Here is a 19,670-nt window from a genome sequence, read left to right on the forward strand (position 1 = left end):
ATTAAAAAAAAAAAAAACATACTCAGACAAGAATCAAACCCGGATCGGCAGCGTCGTAATCTAACGTGCTAACCACTGGACCACAACTGTTGTATATGAAGGACTGACTCATCAGTAATATCATCATTAACCTGTAGGCAGAGCAGAGCTGCGGTAAAATAATGAATAAGAAGACTGTAGTCAAGTAAGTAAATAAATTAATTTAAAAAGTGTGACTGCTGAGAGCAACAGATTCTGGAGCTAGGGACACCGGCCCTCGCGGCCAAAAAACGGACCGGCCCACCGGGAATTCTCCCGGTCCTCCCGATTAGCCAAACTGGGCCTGGCCCAAGGTATTTGGCGGGCCTAATAAGGCCGGCCGCTGGCCCCAAGAAAGCCCGATTAGGTTTGCTTTGGCCCGATTAGGCCCCGGAAATGACAGTGGAAACGCGACTGGCCTTGACTGGCTCGCTTTAGGCGCGATAGTGGAAACGCAGCTAATGACTCCCTGTGCTAATGTCTGTGTCTCTCTGTCTCTCCTCTCTAGCGGACTCCAGCAGTTGACCGATCCTTCACCAGAACTCTCACTCAAACTCACATTCTCCCTGGAGCACCAGAGCACCTATCCACTGAAGAGCACCATATTCATCTCATTTCACGTACTTCACTATATAAATAAATCACCCTCCGGAGACCTGTTTGTAACACCAACGCTTTGTGTATGTGTTTTTCCTCTGACTCGCCACAATAGTCAAAATAAGTTCATGTGACTTAAGTTGTTCAATTATAATTATATGAAGCTAAACAAAAATAACTTTATTCAACGATTTATCTATGGGAGGATTAGAAAGCTCTTGGATTAAATGCAAAATATCTTCATTTGTAGATAATTAATGACAGAATTTCAATTTTTGGGTGAACTAAACCTTTAAGCAGCTGTAAGCCTCACAAATACGTAAAATTAATTGACTGAAAACTGCTTGAACTTTATTAAAACTGTTTGCACTAATATATTGTGTTAACTACACAGAGGCATGCAGCAGTGGCAACGTCAAAAGAAAGCTTCCCCTAAATCGAGACTAAAGGTTACTTTCTTTGGGGAAGCAGGCACAGACTCTGGTGCCCTACGCAAAGACAGTAGCTAACAGGTCATAATAATTTCGAAGAGGAATTTCAGATCAGATTTCTTTAATTACAACGTCATTTCTGTTGTGCAGTAATGTTAGCAGAGATCGAAGACCGATTGTTCATCTGTGGTGCAGACAAAAGAGGAAAGAGTCCCCTCTACAGCATTAACAGCGTAGGTCAGAATTACTTCAGGTGTGCAGTTTTGATTACAGGTTGTGAATCACATGTATTACTGTTGAACTGTTGATGTCACATGCACTAATTTACAGATATTCTTATTTACCTTTCGGGACCTTGAACATGACAGAAGAAGGTGAGGGAACAGACCCCGAAATGCAGACGAGCTGAAGGCCGATATCAAAGCAACTTGGGCTACAATAGTACCTCAACCTTGTTGAAGGCCGATCGCCTCCATATTGAGGACATAATACAGTACATTAACACATTTTTCAGAAGGCCAGCGTGTGTTTAAGATCCTTTTTATTGGTCAAATGAAATATGCTAATTTTGTGAAATACTGGATTTGAGTTTTTTCATGTTTATCCATAATCATTTAAATTGAAACAAAGGATTGAAATACTTCATTTTGTGTGTTGTGAACTAATAACACATAAGTTAAACTTTTTAAAACAAATTATTCCAATTTTTTTGGCACATACCTGTAGCCTGACCTGTCACCTAAAACGTTTTTGCCATGGCAAACCCTACCAGGAGCATCAGCCCCCAAAAACATAGCTGTAGGATCACTCAGGCAGTGTTTCAGACACAATTTTCTTATTGCTCCCTAATCTCAAAATCTGCAAGAGTAGAGGGATTTGACGCGACCGGCATTTTTAAAAGTGAAATCGAATAGGAAGAAAATGGGAAGAAATCCAGAAGTATTGCTTGGAGTTACTAGGAACGTTGTGCACTTGGCTGTATATCTTATCAGGGAAGAGAACGTGACACAAATTTATCATTTCACTGCCTTCTGAGTGACCCAAAGGTCCGTTCTGAATGAACAGTGAAAATAAAAAGGGATGTCAGAGCTCATTTTCAGCTAAGTTAAGGAAAATGGCACTAGTTAGCTAACCTTTCCCAAACACATTTTAGATGCCATTTATCAAACTCGAGTTAATAAAACAGAAATGACTGGCCGTGAAGGTCATCAGTTCACCCACCGCTGTTTACTGAGTGCAAACACAGATGAGGGATCCACTTGATGACTCGAATGATCTTCGTGGCTGCTTCACGCTTCAGTGTTCGTGTGTCTGGGCCCTGTCATACACCCGGTTTAAGGTGTGATGCAACTGTTGTTTGCTAGTTTCAGCTGGACATTTTGACGTTTTGCAGCACGCTGTTTAAATAGCAAATACATTTGCGTACTGCTCTAAAAAAGGAGGTGTGCTGAGGCGCATTGTTGGCACGTTGCTATTTTGAGGAACTAAACTGTTCAATAGACCAGCTGAGAGGAGGTCTAAAGTTCAGCGCAGAGCGAGTCAGTTGTGCGTATTGCTTAAACATTGCTTAATACACACAGGATGTGCAGCAATACGCAAATATCTTTACCAATATTATTTATTATATGCAGATTATATTTGTTTTATTAAAAACCAGCTTCGATTTGCCCACCTGTCAACTCACCGTGTTACATAGGCTGAAGCAGGCAAGCCCCCACAGTGTTTACCTGCTGCCATGAACTGAAGTCTAGGAGTTCTTGAGTGTGTTACTCTTAAAGAGACTGTGATGTTGTTTGATGCCTAATCTGCTTTTAATGGGTTACATTAAACTCACTGAATGATGATGTTTACACACTATTTCTGCATTTTGAAATATCAGCAACAGCTTGAGGTTTGTGTTGTCAATGCAATGTTTACAGTTCTGGTCTTATACTTCTGGGTTTCTTCCCACTGCAGCCTCGCTTTGGTTCTTCAAAATGGTGACTGCGTGAAATAAGCGTATGGCAAAAATCGTATTAGCAGTGTGGTGCAAAATGTCTTTATTTATAGTGCCCTGACCTTTTAATAGCAGGGGAACTGCTATAGAATGGCTCGTACCATCACAACGGTCAAGTATGTTTGACATGCTTTTCTCTCTATTTGCCACTTGCTTTTCTTTTCTTTTCTTTGGCTGCCTGCTGTTCATTCAATCAACAAATTGCAACCAGTCAAGCACCAAAATCAACTTTCACTTCAAGTTGAGCTAAACCCTCTTTCGCTTGTATGAAACGCGCACTGTCATTGGACAGAAAGAAAACCATAGCTGATTAAAGCGGGAGTTTAAAGATCAGCAAAGCGACTCAGATGACAGGGACTCATTAGCTTTAGTTGATTTCTGTTGTAGAATTTCTCATCTGGGTTATCACTGTCTGTAGAGAAACGTTTTGCAGTTGAGGGGTGACGTTACTGCTGTCTGAATGTCCATCATCATCAGTCAGTCAAGTAGTCTTTATACATTTCCCGAAGGCGATTTGGTTGCAGCATACACGCATGTCACACATAATACTCAAAGCACATAATACAATACAAAATTCTACCCTAAATTCAAAAACGTTACAGCTGAGGGGATGAATGAAAGTTTAAACTGATTTGGTTTACTAATAGGAGTTCTGTAACGATTACTTAAAGGGAGAAGTGGCTATTTAAAATACTTTGAATGTTTTATATTTTGTTACAGACATACAGTGTCATCCTGCAACTGTTTTCAGCATATGAAATGTCCCAAACCCTATTCTGAACTTTCAGAAATGGGGGAAAAATTTTGTTTTTACTCTCTGGTAGTCATGTTGCTATGTTATATATGCATTCAAAAACATTCAGGAAAGAGTTTTATGTAAATTCAGACCACGAGTCCACATATATGGACACCATGTTTCTCTAAAAGTACATCATATCAAAAGATGATACTTAGATTTTTATTCTAATTAGGTTCCAATAAGCCCAAATAGCAAAGAGAAATAAAAAAATGCATGTAAAAAACATCTTGGCCCTTAAGAGGATATCATATATAATTTTAAAAAAAGAGTTAAAGTTTTAAATGAAAAAAATTTGTCATTTATTGAGAAAATAAACTGGCAAGCACATTGAACTTTCCTCAGTCAGAATTTGTCCTTCTAAAACATAATAATATTAATAATGCAGAGCTTCACTTTTTGAAGGTTTATGGATAACAAAAATAGCCCAATTAGTATTAATATTACCTTGAACATGGGCCGCTTTTGGCTTCAAAACCTTCATAGTGTTTTTTTTCTTCTTCAAGAATAAGGTCCAAGAATAAACGTTGGGCTACTTGTAGTGAAAGATGACTTCACTTTTGTCATATTGTATGTTGTCTTGCTGGATGAGGATGTTTGACTCATGAAAAATATGAGTTTGCATACTGATTAGCTGAAGTCACACTGATGTGACGTCAACAGATGATTCGGCTTTTTTCAACAGGTTATTTTCACAATTTATGATGGTGTAGCAGCCAAAATAGGACAAATGAGGTTATGTATAGGACAAATTCTGTTCTATCCCCTCCCCCCACACTCTGGCTACGGGCCTGAAATATGACAGAAGCATGAAATTATTTACAAACTTGCTGCTGTAAATCTGAGTGTTTGATATTTATAATCTGCACCGCTAAGAACTTAATTTGACTATTTAAAAGGTGATTTTTTCTCAATGTTAGGATTTTTTTATGAAATATTGACAATAAAAATCAAGATTGAGATTTAGAGTTTATTGTTCGTTGTGTTTTAATCCACAGTAGGAGGAAGAGGAGTGAAGAGGAAAGCGGATGATGATTTTCACAGTATTTTAGGTGAAGGCAAACCATACGGTCTGCGGAAACGCATCAGAGTTGCAGAGCTGGAGAACACAAGAGACACAGAGATGAGCAGCTATCAAGAGAAAACCAGCTCAGGTGTGTCTCCATCAAAACTTGTACAGCTTCAGCACCATACATTTATCACCACTGAAGATTCTGAAACATGAAGCAGGGTGCAAAGTGTTTCACTCAGTTAGCTGCTAAATCCAGTGAGCATGCGGAGATTTTGGCCACTAGGCAACAATACAGTGTCTGGATCAAAGTGATTGATTTATCTATTATGGCCAAAATCAATACAATATTATATTATGATCATGCTCCATCAAGTTGAACACTTTCTACTGTAAACATGTCAGAACTCAGATGTTGATTTGAACTTAATTCGGGCACTTTAAAGGGGATTTTCTCAATCTTTATATTCTGAAGAGTGTATTGTTCATTGTGTTGTCATCCACATTAGGAGGAAGAGGAGTGAAGCGGAAAGCGGATGATGATTTTCACAGTGTTTTAGGTGAAGGTAAACCTTATGCACTGCGCAAACGCATCAAAGTTGCTGAGCTGGAGAACACAAGAGTGGACGCCGACACAGAGGCGTCCAGCTCAGGTCAGTCCACTCTTTATGACTGGAGAAATACTGGAAAACTGGAGCACTGCTGCCATTCGTTAAATCCCAGAGTAAAATAAATGCCAATTAATGAAATAATCGATTATTAATAATTCATTATTGACTGTAATCCACATCAGGAGGAAGAGGAGTGAAGAGGAAAGCGGATGATGATTTTCACAGTGTTTTAGGTGAAGGTAAACCTTATGCACTGCGGAAACGCATCAGAGCTGCTGAGACGTCCAGCGATGAGAACAGCAGCTCAGGTCAGTCTCCCGTTACAGAATCACACTTTTCTACAGTTTCATCACTTAAAATTCATAATACAGAGGCAAGCTGCAACTCTTAGCTGCTGACCGAGGGTGCGTCTCGCTATTAGTTTTACTCGATCTTAGTGCGGCATTTGATACCATTGACCACAATATCCTCATAAATCGCTTAAAGTCTACAGGTGTCCAGGGACAGGCTCTACAATGGTTTAAGTCATACTTAACTGACCACTACCAGTTTGTGAATCTTAATGGACAGCCTTCACAAATCTGCCCAGTAAAGTATGGGGTGCCTCAAGGATCAGTTTTAGGCCCTTTACTGTTTATAATTTACATGCTACCTCTGGGAGACATTATTAGAAGACATGGGATCAGCTTTCACTGCTATGCAGATGATACTCAATTATATATTTCAACTAAACCTGACGAGACGTCTGAACTTTCTAAACTAACTGAGTGTATCAAAGACATCAAAGACTGGATGACCAACAATTTTCTTCTCTTAAACTCCGACAAAACAGAATTATTACTTATTGGGCCTAAATCTTGCACACAGCAGATCTCGCAACTCAATTTACAATTAGAGGGATACAAAGTTAGCTTTAGCTCTACTATAAAAGATTTGGGTGTCATATTAGACAGCAATCTAACTTTTAAAAACCATATATCCCATGTCACAAAAACTGCCTTCTTTCATCTGAGAAATATCGCTAAATTACGAAATATGCTATCCATCTCAGATGCAGAAAAGCTAGTCCATGCTTTTATGACTTCGTGACTGGATTACTGTAATGCTCTATTTGCTGGCTGCCCAGCATCCTCTATTAACAAACTTCAATTAGTACAAAATGCAGCAGCCAGAGTTCTGACCAGGTCTAGAAAATATGATCATATCACCCCAATTTTATCCTCCTTACACTGGCTGCCTGTTAAGTTTCGTATTGAATTTAAAATATTACTTCTCACCTATAAAGCTCTAAATAATCTAGCTCCTGTTTATCTAACCAACCTTCAGTCTCGCTACGAACCAACTCGCTCTTTAAGATCTCAAAATTCAGGGCTTCTGGTAGTACCTAGAATAGCAAAATCAAGTAAAGGAGGTCGAGCCTTCTCTTTCATGGCTCCTACACTCTGGAATAGCCTTCCTGATAACGTCCGAGGCTCAGACACACTCTCCCAGTTCAAAACTAGATTAAAGACCTATCTGTTTAGTAAAGCATACACTCAATGCATCACCTAGCGGGTTCCACACTGGCTTCTGCATCTTGCTTAAATACACTATGAACAGCAGCTACGCTAATTATTCTCTTTATTCTCTATTTTCACCTGGGGATACTCATCCCGAGGTCCTCAGATTAGGCGGAGTCACTGATTGGATCCAAGACCAGCGACGTGATGATCCCAAGGATTCCATATCCGGGACCAGGCCATATCCTGAGCCGCTGCTGCGCTGATGGTCGTGGGGAGTGGAGAACATGTGTCTGATTCCAGCGACGCTCCAGGGACAGACGAGTCTTCATTGAGGCCATCTTCCAGCATAAACCACGGCGAATGAAGTTCTGCACAAGACTTTTGGCCAGCGGAGAAATTAAAATGGTCGTGCCCAACTGAGTCTGGTTCTCTCAAGGTTTTTTTTCTTCACTCCCATCAGGTGAAGTTTTTTTTCCCTCTCCGCTGTCGCCACTGCCTCGCATGGTTCAGGATTGGTAGAGCTACGCATCGATGAATTTGCTCTTCAGTGTTTGAACTCTCAGTAATGATTATATCACACTGAACTGAGCTAAACTGAACTGAACTGAACTTAAACACTAAAACCTGAACCACACTGTTCCAGTTACTGAACCACACTGTTCCAGTTACTATGACCATTTATGTGAAGCTGCTTTGACACAATCTACATTGTAAAAGCGCTATACAAATAAAGCTGAATTGAATTGAATTGGCAGAAATACACGGTATGTGTGAAAATTATCCACTTTTATTTGTGCCAAAAAATCATTCAAATAGGGCGACACGGTGGTGCTGTGGGTAGCATGTTCTCCTCACAGATAGAAGGTCGCTGGTTTGAACCTCGGCTGGGTCAGTTGGTGTTTCTGTGTGGAGTTTGCATGTTCTCCCCATGTTGGCATGGGTTCCCCCACAGTCCAAACTATTTTCTACAATGTAGATTGTGTCAAAGCAGCTTAACATAGAAGTTGTAGTAAATTGAAACTGTGTCAGTCCAGTTTTCAGAGTTGAAAACAAACGTGAAAAAGCTTCATTACTGGCATAAAAAATAAATGATTCTTAAGATTAGGAGTGTATTGTTCATTGTGTTGTCATCCACATTAGGAGGAAGAGGAGTGAAGCGGAAAGCAGATGATGCTTTTCAGAGTGTTTCTGGTGGAGGTAAACCATCTGCCCACCGGAAACGCATCAGAGTTGCTGAGCTGGAGAACACAAGTGTAGACGCCGACACAGAGGCGTCCAGCTCAGGTCAGTCCACTCTTAATGACTGGAAAACTGGAGCACTGCTGCCATTTGTTGAATCCCAGAGTAAAATAAATGGCAATATTGAAATAATCGATTATTAATAATTCATTATTGACTGTAATCCACATCAGGAGGAAGAGGAGTGAAGAGGAAAGCGGATGATGATTTGCAGAGTGATTCTGATGGAGTCAAACCATACGCTCTGCGGAAACGCATCAAAGCTGCAGAGACGTCCAGCGATGAGAACAGCCGCTCAGGTCAGTCTACCGTTACTCTTCTACAGTTGTATGAGCATATATATGTCAGCTTAAAGGCACAGTGCACGACGACACAAAGCAGCAGAGCTTTTATTATGCCACAGTCCAGCGCGTCTGGTTCTTCAGCTCGTGATCACGTGTGCTGTTTTATCAGACTAAATAAATGTTGGGCTTCTGTTATAATGCTGCTCTGTGCTGTCAAATAAAACACAAACATATTAAAACCTCGCTAAACAAACAGAAATAGAATGAATGAACAGCAGGCAGCAAAAGAAAAGAAAAGCAAGTGGCAAATAAAGAGAAAAGCATGTCAAACATACTTGACCGTTGTGATGGTACGAGACATTCTATAGCAGTTTCCCTGCTATTAAAAGGTCAGGGCACTATAAATAAAGACATTTTGCACCACACTGCTAATACGATCATTAGCATGAACACACACACTGGCTGTGTCTAAAATCACACGCTTCCATACTAAATAGTACATTAAGACAGTATGTGAGCCGAGTAGTATGTCTGACCTCACAGTATTTGACAAACAGCATGTGAGAAGTACCCAGATGACCTACTACTACTGGAGAGATTCTGAAGTGTGCATCCAGTGGACACTACACTGTCCCATAATGCACTGCGAGATCATTCATGAATCACTCCTCTAGTGGATTTTGGAGATTTTGATAATAAAAGTCTCACATAATGTGCCTTTAAACCTGTGAATGATGCAGTATTGTGCAAAGTATTTCTCAGTAGAGCTTCATGACAAAACATCTGGAAACTAGTAGCACTGCTGCCATTTGAACAGATCCCCAAATACAATAAATGCCAATTAATGAAAGAACTGATCATTAATAATGCATTGTTGACTGGAATCCACAGAAGCTCCAAGAGCACTGAAGAGGAAGGCTGGATGTCTGGATCAGGACACAGTTGCTGCAAAACGAGTGAAAACAGCCCAGATCCAACATGGCGGCAGCAGCAAAACTGCAGCAGAAGACAGAAGCTCAGGTAAAGACAGCAGCTCAGCTAAAGACAGCAGCTCAGCTAAAGACAGCAGCTAAGGTTTGTCTTCTGCCGTAATGTTTTCTGTCTAATCTGCAGGGTTTTGTTTTATTTTTCAGAGTTTTACAGAATTTTCTCACGATTAGATTGAGCAGAAGAGTAACAGGAGTGAGCAAATGTCATAAATGTTTTCTCCAGGATCTTTACTTGACAGATATGTGCTTGGGAAGAAGCTGGGAGAGGGATACCATGGCACTGTCTATCTGGCTACACGGAAATCTGACGGCCAGAAGGTAACATTCAATTTTCCTTTGTGTGTGTGTGTGTGTGTGTGTGTGTGAGTGTGTGAGTGTGTGTGTGTGTGTGAGTGTGTGTGTGTGTGTGAGTGTGTGTGTGTGTGTGTGTGTGTGTGCGTGCGTGCGTGCGTGCGTGTGTGCGTGCGTGTGTGTGTGTGATCAGACATCTCTCTGGTTGAATAAGTTTTGACTTTATGCTCTCTTTGCAGGTTGCCAAAAAATTGTGACTAAAAAGCTTCTGGGAACGCGGTACCCGATGGTAAGTTTGCATACTCTACTGAAAATATCTGAAGAGAAGTGATGAACTCCATGTTTAGTCATGCTTTCACTAAGCTTGCGTTTCTGCTCATGCAAGTAAACAACTTGTTGTGTTTGTTGCGATGGGCATTGTAGCTGTCCACTCAGGAAATACAAAGCTAATGTTGTTTTCAAGTCATACTTGTATGTGATTTTGACTGAATATTCAAAGTAACACATCATGGTAAACAACATAGGGAGCGAGTCACAAGTTGGCAATGAACGAATTTGCGGCTATAACACCAACTTTACCTCAATGGAATAGAAATATGGGATGAAAATAAAGAAAGATGCAGATGAAAACGTACGTTTGCGCACAGGTGGAGCAGTTGTAGGTTGTTGTGTTGTTGTTGATTCTGATTCAGAAAAACTGAACGCGATGCACATCAGCAAGAAGGTCGACCAAAACACAAGAAACTGCCCCATAATGTGAAGAATTGTACGCTTTAAACAGCAGAACACTGTTGACTTTATGTCTGGACCCTAAACTCTCCCTTCAACAGATTAAATACTCCCAAAAAATACTGCAAAACTCCGTTTAAAGGAACTAAAGCCGTCAGATGATCGACGCTGACTAAACACGGAAACACAGCAGCGCTGCGCCTTCACAATAAAAGTCCCGCGCGCACGACACTTAAAGGGATAGTTCCTAGCAAGAGAAAACTTTTGTCACCATTTATTTATTGAACATTTATACATTTATTAGGGTCCTAGTTCGATTACCCCAACACAACCAAAACCCCTCTAAAACCAGCCTGGTTGACTAGCTAAAACTAGCCAACCAGCCTAGGCTGGTTTAAGCAGTTTTTTTTTTCAGTAGCAGTCTTTGTTTTCATGAATGAATTATTTTTGTTCCAGTTTGTGATGTTTTATTCGATTTAAAACCAGTTAAATTATTTGCTCCTGTTATAGTTTGAGCCAAAAATATGTCAGATGGGCATAAATATACGCCCTTTATGTTGCAAAGTTTAATTTCCAGATTAAAAAACTAAATGAACCATATAAATGAATGTCTAATGAATGTCAAACGTCAAACTAACTTTATTGCGGTTTACGACCTGGCTAAGCACAAATAAAAAAAAAACATTCATGTTAACCTTATACATAAAATAATGGTGCACCCAAAAATAAAAATTTAACATTCATGTCATTTCAAATCTGGATGATTTTCTTTCAAGTTATTTTTGCAGGATGTCTGTAATGCAATAATATATGTATATATATATATATATATATATAATTTTAGGCTGGATTACTGTAATGCTCTGTTTGCTGGCTGCCCAGCATCCTCTATTAATAAACTTCAGCTAGTACAAAATGCAGCAGCTAGAGTTCTTACTAGGTCTAGAAAATATGATCCCCTATCACCCCAAAGTTATCCTCCTTACCCTGGCTGCCTGTTAAGTTTCATATTGAATTTAAACTATTACTTCTCACCTATAAAGCTCTAAATAATCTAGCTCCTTTTTATCTAAACAACCTTCTGTCTCGCTACAATCCAACTCGCTCTTTAAGATCTCAAAAGTCAGGGCTTCTGGTAGTACCTAGAATAGCAAAGTCGAGTAAAGGAGGTCGAGCCTTCTCCTTTATGGCTCCTAAACTCTGGAATAGCCTTCCTGATGATGTCTGAGGCTCAGACACACTCTCTCAGTTCAAAACTAGATTAAATACCTATCTGTTTAGCAAAGCATACACTCAGGGCATCACTTAGTAGGTTTCCACACAGGTTTCTGCATCTCGTTTATAAACACTATGAACAGCAGCTACGCTAATTATTCTCTTTATTCTCTATTTCCACCTGGGTATACTCATCCCGTATGTCAGCATCAACAACATCTCTTATACAGTAACAAATGCTTTAAATGGGCTTTTAATGCATTTATTACTTTTTAAAGGCAGTAATGAACTGAATTGCATGAATGAAAACTTACACTGTTTATTTAACACTGTGCTTTAAAAGTGTGCTTTGACACATTCTTACATAAGTTCATTGTTCAATGCATAGGTAAAATAATACTTAAATATATTAACATCAAATGCTAAATAAATAAAATTTTCTCCGACTCCTGTGTGTAGGCTCAGTAAGTTGACTTTTATAGTGACGAATAATTTTTTACATTGCCTTTAAAGGGAAATAACTGAACATAAACATAGGAGGCTGACAAAAATGGTCGTTTTAGAAGAACATTTCAGATGGCGCTTAGAGGTTTTTGCATCTGAACTCTTCATATATAAAAGTATGGTAATAATACTTTTAATATATTTAAATTAAGTTAACTTTTGGTTAGTATACTTGCAATGTACTTATTTTCACCAGGGGTCTCTTTAACTCAGTGAACACTAGCTGGCTCACTTTACTTATTAGCTTATATTTGAGTGTACTGTGCTGTGTAGATGTAACACTAGCACAAACTGAAGCATAAGTGTGTTTCCATTAGTTTTCCACAAAACTTTTCTGAGTGTTGTTAAAAACTGTTGTGAAATGAAGACATTTCCATTCTAACCATTGTTCTTTGGCTAAAGCTCAACATTTGCTGGTCAGACACTGAAAGAGCCCTGGTGCTAGTTCAGTAGATATTATAGTAGGATTACTCATATCAGTGAACACACTCTTATATTTCACATTATAGTCACACAAATGGCAGGGCAATGTGCTTTAAACATTACATGACGCATCAATATTGTTCTATAAAGGCTAAATTGAGTCTGCAGTCTGTAAAACAGATCTTCTCTGTGTTGTTTTGTGTTGTGTTCACACTTATTGTCAGATCAACACACAGATAAAGTAGTTCAGGCATGTTTTGAGTGCATTACAGTGCCGTATCACTACGCTGAAGGATTTGACTTGTGTTAATGCAAGGAGCCGGTGTGATGAACAAAGAGCAGGAGTCAGAGATACAGTTTATTGAAGACAATAGTTTACAGTTTGATCAGCAGAAAACAGCTTCAACACACTCCATGGGGTTCGCAGGCCGCTCTGCATACAGTCTCAGTTTCACAGAAATGATAGAAGAGCAGCACACATGTGGTCAGTGACCAAATCAGATCATCAGGAATTCATACTTCCATTGTTTTCTGACATGATGCTGTTTTCCGCTTCCACATTTTTTTAAAATTATGAGACAAGTAAAAATATACAATCACAGTACATTATAAAGAAAATGGAAAGACAAAAAGAAAACATTTTTAAAAAAGAAAACAACAAAAAAAATTAACAGTAGGGGTATATACATCATATATTAAAGAAAAAGATTATATAATTGACACATTTCAGTTGTTTTTAAAGCATTTTTTTGTAAAAGAGTTAGAAATTGTTTTAAAGTAATGCTCCATTTCAGTGAGCAAGATATTAAAAAGGGTTTTTGGTTTGAAAATGTACATTTATGTATATACAATTTTGTAAATAACATTAAGAAGATTAAGAAAAAAAAATATTTTTTTATGTATAGCATCCGTTTTATTATTAACAAAACATTTTCCCATAGTAAGGAAAAATCTTTATCAACATTCTTAATAAGAAAAAGAAAAATCATTTCAAAGCAAATTAGAAAAACTGCATTGCCAAAATAAGTGAACTAGGCATTTTTTTTTGTGTTGCTTACAAAATGAACAATTAATATCAATATCTTTTTTATATCTTACTAAGAGAGTATTGACCGAGTGTGTATGGTGAATAGTTCTAAATGAAACTTCTATTATCTTATTTGTAATTAAGTAGCTATTTGGGATGAGCCATATTTGATTTCTTCAATCAATATCTGAAACAAAAGAATTCCAATAAAATAAAAAAAAAGTCACATTTGGAACTGATACAGTTCCATTAGGAAATAACATCAGAACTTTTCAATGCAGATGGATGGGGCAACCATTACTGTTTCCAAAACAGTGAAAAGCCTTGGAGTAACGATTGATGACCAACTAAACTTCTCTGACCACATCTCTAGAACTGCTCGATCTTGCAGATTCGCACTCTACAACATCAGAAAGGTCCGACCCTTCCTATCTGAACATGCAGCTCAACTCCTTGTTCAAGCTCTTGTTCTCTCCAGACTGGACTACTGCAACTCTCTACTAGCCGGGCTTCCAGCTAACTCTATCAAGCCTCTTCAGCTGCTTCAGAACGCAGCAGCACGAGTGGTCTTTAATGAACCTAAAAGAGCACATGTCACTCCGCTGCTCATCCGTTTGCACTGGCTGCCAGTTGCTGCTCGCATCAAATTCAAAGCTCTGATGTTTGCTTACAAAGCGAATTCTAGCTTCGCTCCTTCTTATCTGCTCTCACTTCTGCAGATCTATGTGCCCTCCAGAAACTTGCGTTCTGTGAATAAACGTCGCCTCGTGGTTCCATCCCAAAGAGGGAAGAAATCACTTTCCCGAACTCTCGCGCTCAATCTGCCCAGTTGGTGGAATGAACTCCCTAACTGCATCAGAACAGCAGAGTCACTCGCTGTCTTCAAGAAACCACTAAAAACTCAACTATTTAGTCTCCACTTCTCTTCCTAATCTGCAATTGCCTCTCTGGCTCCACCGCTAACTGTATTACAAAAAAATAAATAAATAATTTACTAATGTTTTGCTTCGTACACTTTACACACCTGAAACTTGCCTAAAGCACTTATTCATTGTTGCTCTTATAGTTGTGTAAATTTCTTTTTTCGTCCTCATGTGTAAGTCTGCTAAATGTAAATGTACTGATTTGTTTGAAGAAGTTGCAGAGAAACTATATTTTCCTACCTTTGTAGTAGAAGCGTCTCAAGGGGGGAAGTAGAAGGATAGAGAATGCCTTGGACTAACCTAATAACTCCAGATGGTATGGCATCAAATACGACAGCAAATTCTTTAGGGGGGATGGGAGTATTGAATCGATTAAGAAATTTTGTTTATGAAATTGAGATAATTTAGCTGGTATTTTATCAGCATTATAGTTACAGAGTAATAACAATTAAGCCATCCAAATTAAGAAAATATGTAATTTGGAATAAAGTTCCAGATTGATGTTGGATTTTAGAGAATATTTTTTGTCCCATTTAATTTTGACAGTATTATTTAATGTACGGAAATCCAGCATATTAAGACCACCATTCTCAAAGCTCTTCATAACTTCTGCTTCCCACATTCTGCACTTCCTCCCGCAAGTGTCGCAGTCAGAGCTGCATGCAAATGAGGGCCGGCTGAAGCCTCCCCATTGGTCTATTAGCTCTAGATTGACACCTCCTCCCTCCAACCAATCAGGTGAGGAGGAAAGCTGACGTCACTCTAATGGCGGCTTCAACTGGCCCTCATTTACATGCAGCTCTGACTGCAACCCTCGCAGGAATTTGGGAAGCAGAAGCGGAAAACAACAAATGACAAACATCAAACATGGAAGAATGAAACCATTTCCTGCTGCTGAAAGCCTCTGCGTCATGCTGAACCCCTCGTGCTCCAAAATCTCCTCTAAAACAGGTCCTCTTTCAGGGTGGAAAGCATAAACTACACATATCTAGAACAGTCTTTATTTTTATTGGTTTTTTAGCCATGGCTGATCCAGAATCTGCTGCACTGTTTGCAGTCTCTGATCATCATCCCCAAGGGTAATGCAGGTATTCATAAATGCCATGAATTCTGTAACATTTTAAAAGAGAAAGTTAGTTAATGGTGGACACACACACACACAGCTCAATATTGACCTGAATGACTCCTGTTGTGCCCTAATGTTCAGTCTTCATGAAAATATAATATATATTTTCCTAATGTTGGCCTCATTTTAGAAACCGTCACCAAACCTCAAGATAAAGAAAAACATTGTTTTGGGTTTTTCTGCTGGTAAAATGTGGCCAGGGTCAATTCTGACCCATAAGTCAACAGGAGGGATGAACAGTGTCAGTCCCAGTCATCTTCTTACCTTCAGGTATGCTGGAACATTGTTTTTCTATTTCCCGCATGATGCCAAACAGCTGCTTCACTGTGTTTTTAACCGCCTTCTTTGGAGATATCCTTGTGTCTGGTGGGTATTTCTTTGGATCTGTCAGAAAGAGAGGTTTAGTGTTGAGCAAGCAGTTCAGCTAAAGCCCCATTCAACTGAGTCTCAGAGACTAATGAATGTTTTTCGGCTTCCTCCTGAAATAATCTGACTTACCATGACAGATGTGCATCCCACAGCCAAAATCAATTAGCTTGATTTGCAGAGGCCGGTCGATGACGAGGATATTACAATCATGAATATCATGATGACAAATTTTCCGCCTCAAGCACTCCTGCGCTGCTTTGACAATCTGCAGGATAAGCGTACGCGCGACTCTCTCCTCCAGGTGTTGGTGCTTCTGCAGGAAATCCTCCAGTGTTCTGCACGGGCCGAGATACTCCATCACCAACATTATTGTCTTACACACTTTCTGTAAGCAGATGCAATGAGTTAAAATAAAGCACACGACAGCAGTCCTCAGGTCAGTCTTTACTAGGCATGGGCCGGTATTAGATTGTGGCGGTATGATAACCTTGGATCAAAATATCACGGTTTCACGGTATTGTGATTACTGCTCTAATATGTAGTCTTTTTGAATGTCTGGGTAAAAGACAAACTTGTTCCCCTCTGAAAACAATATATTTTATTTTGTAATAGATTTATAATATTTTTTTGGCAGTAAACATGTCAGGCTAAATAATTCAAAAGATTAATTGACTTCTGCGGCCCTCATTTGTTTCAAAAACACTGATTTCTTTACTATTTAAAACAGCATTTTTGGATATTTATTCAGCTGGAGATACCGTTGTCCTAAAAAAACTGTAAATAATATATCTCACACAACGGTATTACAGAAAATTTGGCAGTTTTAAAACCTCGACTTTTCCATACCTTAAAAACAGTTATTGGCCCATGCCTAGTCTTTACACTGGCTTCCAGTTACATTCAGGATAGATTTTAAAGTAGAAATGAGTTTATTTTGCTTACCGCACCGGCATATCATTAACCCACAAGCTTTTCTGAAAACAAGACAAAGTTATTTACATGTCCAGAAATGCTTCTTGATTTAGGAATTTGAATTTACAAAATTAAAACGACAATAAGAAACGAGACAAACCCTCCTGCAGCGCATTGTGCATGAAATGTGCTGTATAAATACACTTACTCCTCTTGGCAATTTCTCCACTTTAACTAAAAACCATTCCTGGAGCTTGATGAGCAGCGGGCTGGGGGGATCTCTCACAATTGTCATCATGGCCACTTCGATTGGTATGGGTAACGGATATCCAGGCTGAAGATAAAGTGCACATTAGCTGCATATCAACAACATGTAATCCTGTTTTTCAATATAACTGTAAAAGAAAATCTGTAAATCAGCAGCTTTCCGTATTTTGTGATTCATGTTTTTTTTCTGTGTATTTATTTATGCTTTTGAAATGCATTATGGGAGCTTGATGTTTATTATCTGCACTGGTTTTGTCAATTGTGATGTAAAAATCTGGTAATTCGGCTTCTGACGGTATTAGATTTTAATGTGATGAATTGCGGAAGCTTTGATATTATCAAGATATTAAGCTGAGCTGTGAAACAGATTACTTTATCAGGTATGATTACAACAATACCTAGTGTATTGCTTATTAAATACATGTAAAAAAAGATTATAAAGTACAATAATAGGTAACACTATAATAAAGTATAAACTAAACTACTTTAGATAAATTAACTGATGTTAACGAGAGGACTTTACTGCACAGAGTTAACGAACCAAAGACAAACAGTCTCTGAATTCCCAAAGTCGTAGCCCAGATTAACCTGAGAAAAGCATCATGTTTGAAAATAAATGGCTTAATAAGGGTTCAACATGTTGCAGAATAAAATAATCTTAAAAGACACTCTAAAAGTGTAAATAATAATTATTCATTATTGTGCATGTTCATTATTATGATATACTGAATTATTGAATATTGGCATGTGACTACTTTTTTCTGTTATATGTATATAAAGTCACTGTTAAACTGCAGAGTTAAATTTTCAGCATCAAAACTCGGCAGAGCACATATTAATTCCCATCATAACCATAAATAAACAGAAAACAGCAGTGAATCACAAAATGATCAGTAGATATTTGTATAACCACAGCCGCAGACAGACTCATCTATTAAATGTATTTTGTGATGCTTCAAATATGAATCACGCATGATGTTTTCAGACTTACCACATTGCTGTCAACTTCTGAAGTAGTCGACTTGATGATAAACTGTGGATGAAAAGTAGAATTAAACATGAGTGAGCAATCAAACATGATTTCTCTAAAGTTGATGTCCTCTAAACTGGACTAGGGTGAATAGACTTACCTGTTTGCCGTCCATTTTTCTGATACCACGATAGACATTGCCGTAGCAGCCAGCTCCAATATTTTCTTTCAGGTCATATTTTGCTTCCACTGAAAGATAAAAACAGCATGTTCATTTGAGACAGCTTCTAGTTATGCCTGAACAGACAGTATAAAAATAAAGCAATTTAACCTGTAACAGCCAACAACATAAACAAAGCCAATTTGCCCCGAATTAAGTTTTTTGAAACTTTTTTTAATTCAAAAGCCTTTTCCCAAAATATGTCAAAATAGTTTGTCACTAAAAAAATCACTCCATTTGCTGAAACTGAGAGAAAGTTGAGGCCAAATGACCCCAGTGTGTATGAAACAGCAACACAAGGGTTAAACAACATCAATCAAACATTAAAAATACATTCAAATGTACCAGAACCAGGAGAAGGCCCTATCCTCTGTCTACATGGCGGTCTTCTTTGTCCGGAAGGACCGGGAACATGTAACATACTTTTTTCCATTTATTAGCAGTAAATAACGCTCTCTAGGGTGTATAAATGAGTTTACTGCAGTTAATTATCTGAGTTTTCGCCTTGTCTGAGTATCAAATGAAAAGTTCCTCAATACACGTCTGTTCTGTCAGGCGTCTGGTGGATTCTGACACTCGCGGTGCAGAGCGCGTTCGATTTATGACGTAGCGTAGGGCCAGACCAAAGATGGGATGGGGGTCCTGTAGGTACAGGTGTTCGCGTTTATTCTTCAGGGTGTAAAAGGTGAAGTGGCATATTAACCTACTGTTTAGGGCTCGTGATAACATTATAAAATACGCGTGGACCTTATACAACTCTTTTGCCATCTCTGCATGGGGAAAAGAGGGAAGAATAAAGTTAATCACGCAAGGCCTGGCATGATTGATGTTTGACGGGTCCAACACGGCTGATTAATTTGAGGACTCTGCATCGGCCTTTAGCTCTGCACTGAATTTACAATGTAATACGGAATCACGATGCGTTGACTCTTGTCCAGAAGTCTGCTGCTAAGAAATCGAGAGCTCCGGAGTCTAATGTTAGTTGTCATGGAAACGAGGATGTCTTGGCGGCAGTACGTGAAGTTGCTAACCTATGGAATAAAATTTCTGTTATAATTATAAAATTCACGCATCTGCAATTATGAAACCGCAAAGGAAAACGGAACATAACTTGTGACGTTACTTTACAGACACGAAATAGTTTCACCACGGACACGAAGAGTACGAATCAAACAGCGACAGTCCACTGTCAAAATACATCACCGCGGTCACAGGCATTAAT

The 19,670-nt window shown here is 38.8% G+C and overlaps 3 protein-coding genes across 21 annotated transcripts in view; 2 read left to right on the forward strand and 1 right to left on the reverse strand.

The window, feature by feature from the left end:
• Nucleotides 1-8,064, forward strand: part of LOC147840359 (uncharacterized) — a 42,838-nt gene extending 34,774 nt beyond the window's left edge. For 4 of the 16 annotated variants that reach the window (XM_087287606.1, XM_087287608.1, XM_087287610.1 and 1 more), the window contains 4 exons: nucleotides 527-698; nucleotides 4,837-4,992; nucleotides 5,357-5,500; nucleotides 5,641-8,064. In XM_087287606.1, the coding sequence (XP_087143732.1) occupies nucleotides 4,962-4,992; nucleotides 5,357-5,500; nucleotides 5,641-5,849 (384 nt within the window). In that variant the 5' untranslated portion in view covers nucleotides 527-698; nucleotides 4,837-4,961 and the 3' untranslated portion in view covers nucleotides 5,850-8,064. Of the gene's footprint in view, nucleotides 1-526; nucleotides 699-1,009; nucleotides 1,128-1,196; nucleotides 1,421-4,836; nucleotides 4,993-5,356; nucleotides 5,501-5,640 lie in introns of those variants that run through there. The other 12 variants (XM_087287601.1, XM_087287602.1, XM_087287600.1 and 9 more) reach the window with 6 other exon arrangements.
• LOC147833421 (uncharacterized) lies at nucleotides 8,049-14,661 on the forward strand. Of its 3 annotated transcripts, none has more exons than XR_015511851.1 (6): nucleotides 8,049-8,244; nucleotides 8,373-8,498; nucleotides 9,375-9,557; nucleotides 9,696-9,790; nucleotides 10,003-10,052; nucleotides 13,943-14,661. XR_015511851.1 is itself a non-coding variant. In XM_087287611.1 (6 exons), exons 1-5 carry the CDS (start codon nucleotides 8,049-8,051, stop codon nucleotides 10,018-10,020), a joined length of 564 nt encoding a protein of 187 aa, XP_087143737.1. In that variant the 3' UTR covers nucleotides 10,021-10,052; nucleotides 13,943-14,661. The 3 variants fall into 3 exon arrangements, 1 of the variants encoding a protein (XP_087143737.1); XR_015511852.1 differs by having other exon boundaries at nucleotides 9,375-9,503; nucleotides 9,617-9,790; XM_087287611.1 differs by having other exon boundaries at nucleotides 9,375-9,503.
• LOC141378267 (serine/threonine-protein kinase pim-2-like) lies at nucleotides 12,980-19,025 on the reverse strand. Of its 2 annotated transcripts, XR_015511844.1 has the most exons (8): nucleotides 18,794-19,025; nucleotides 18,389-18,477; nucleotides 18,250-18,291; nucleotides 17,200-17,325; nucleotides 17,022-17,053; nucleotides 16,209-16,464; nucleotides 15,975-16,094; nucleotides 12,980-15,694 (listed from the first exon to the last, which is right to left on the reverse strand). XR_015511844.1 is itself a non-coding variant. In XM_087287580.1 (7 exons), the coding sequence occupies exons 1-7, from the start codon at nucleotides 18,879-18,881 to the stop codon at nucleotides 15,591-15,593; spliced, it is 825 nt and encodes a 274-aa protein (XP_087143706.1). In that variant the 5' UTR covers nucleotides 18,882-19,025; the 3' UTR covers nucleotides 12,980-15,590. The 2 variants fall into 2 exon arrangements, 1 of the variants encoding a protein (XP_087143706.1); XM_087287580.1 differs by lacking the exon at nucleotides 17,022-17,053.
• Nucleotides 19,026-19,670: the final 645 nt, after the last annotated feature.

Source organism: Danio rerio, chromosome 16 (assembly GCF_052040795.2).
Source record: "Danio rerio strain M-AB ecotype USA chromosome 16, GRCz13ab, whole genome shotgun sequence".
Classification (NCBI taxonomy): Eukaryota; Metazoa; Chordata; class Actinopteri; order Cypriniformes; family Danionidae; genus Danio; species Danio rerio.

Bases quoted from the DNA above. Each gene is read 5' to 3' on its own strand.
- LOC147833421 (XM_087287611.1), top strand. From the start codon at position 8,049: ATGATTCTTAAGATTAGGAGTGTATTGTTCATTGTGTTGTCATCCACA. The intron at 8,245-8,372 runs GTCAGTCCACTC...AATCCACATCAG, and splicing joins CACAGAGGCGTCCAGCTCAG to GAGGAAGAGGAGTGAAGAGG. The intron at 9,504-9,695 runs GTAAAGACAGCA...TGTTTTCTCCAG, and splicing joins AGCAGAAGACAGAAGCTCAG to GATCTTTACTTGACAGATAT.
- LOC141378267 (XM_087287580.1), bottom strand. From the start codon at position 18,881: ATGGAAAAAAGTATGTTACATGTTCCCGGTCCTTCCGGACAAAGAAGA. The intron at 16,095-16,208 runs GTAAGTCAGATT...TCTTTCTGACAG, and splicing joins TGGGATGCACATCTGTCATG to ATCCAAAGAAATACCCACCA. The intron at 15,695-15,974 runs GTAAGAAGATGA...AAAATGTTACAG, and splicing joins ATGTTCCAGCATACCTGAAG to AATTCATGGCATTTATGAAT.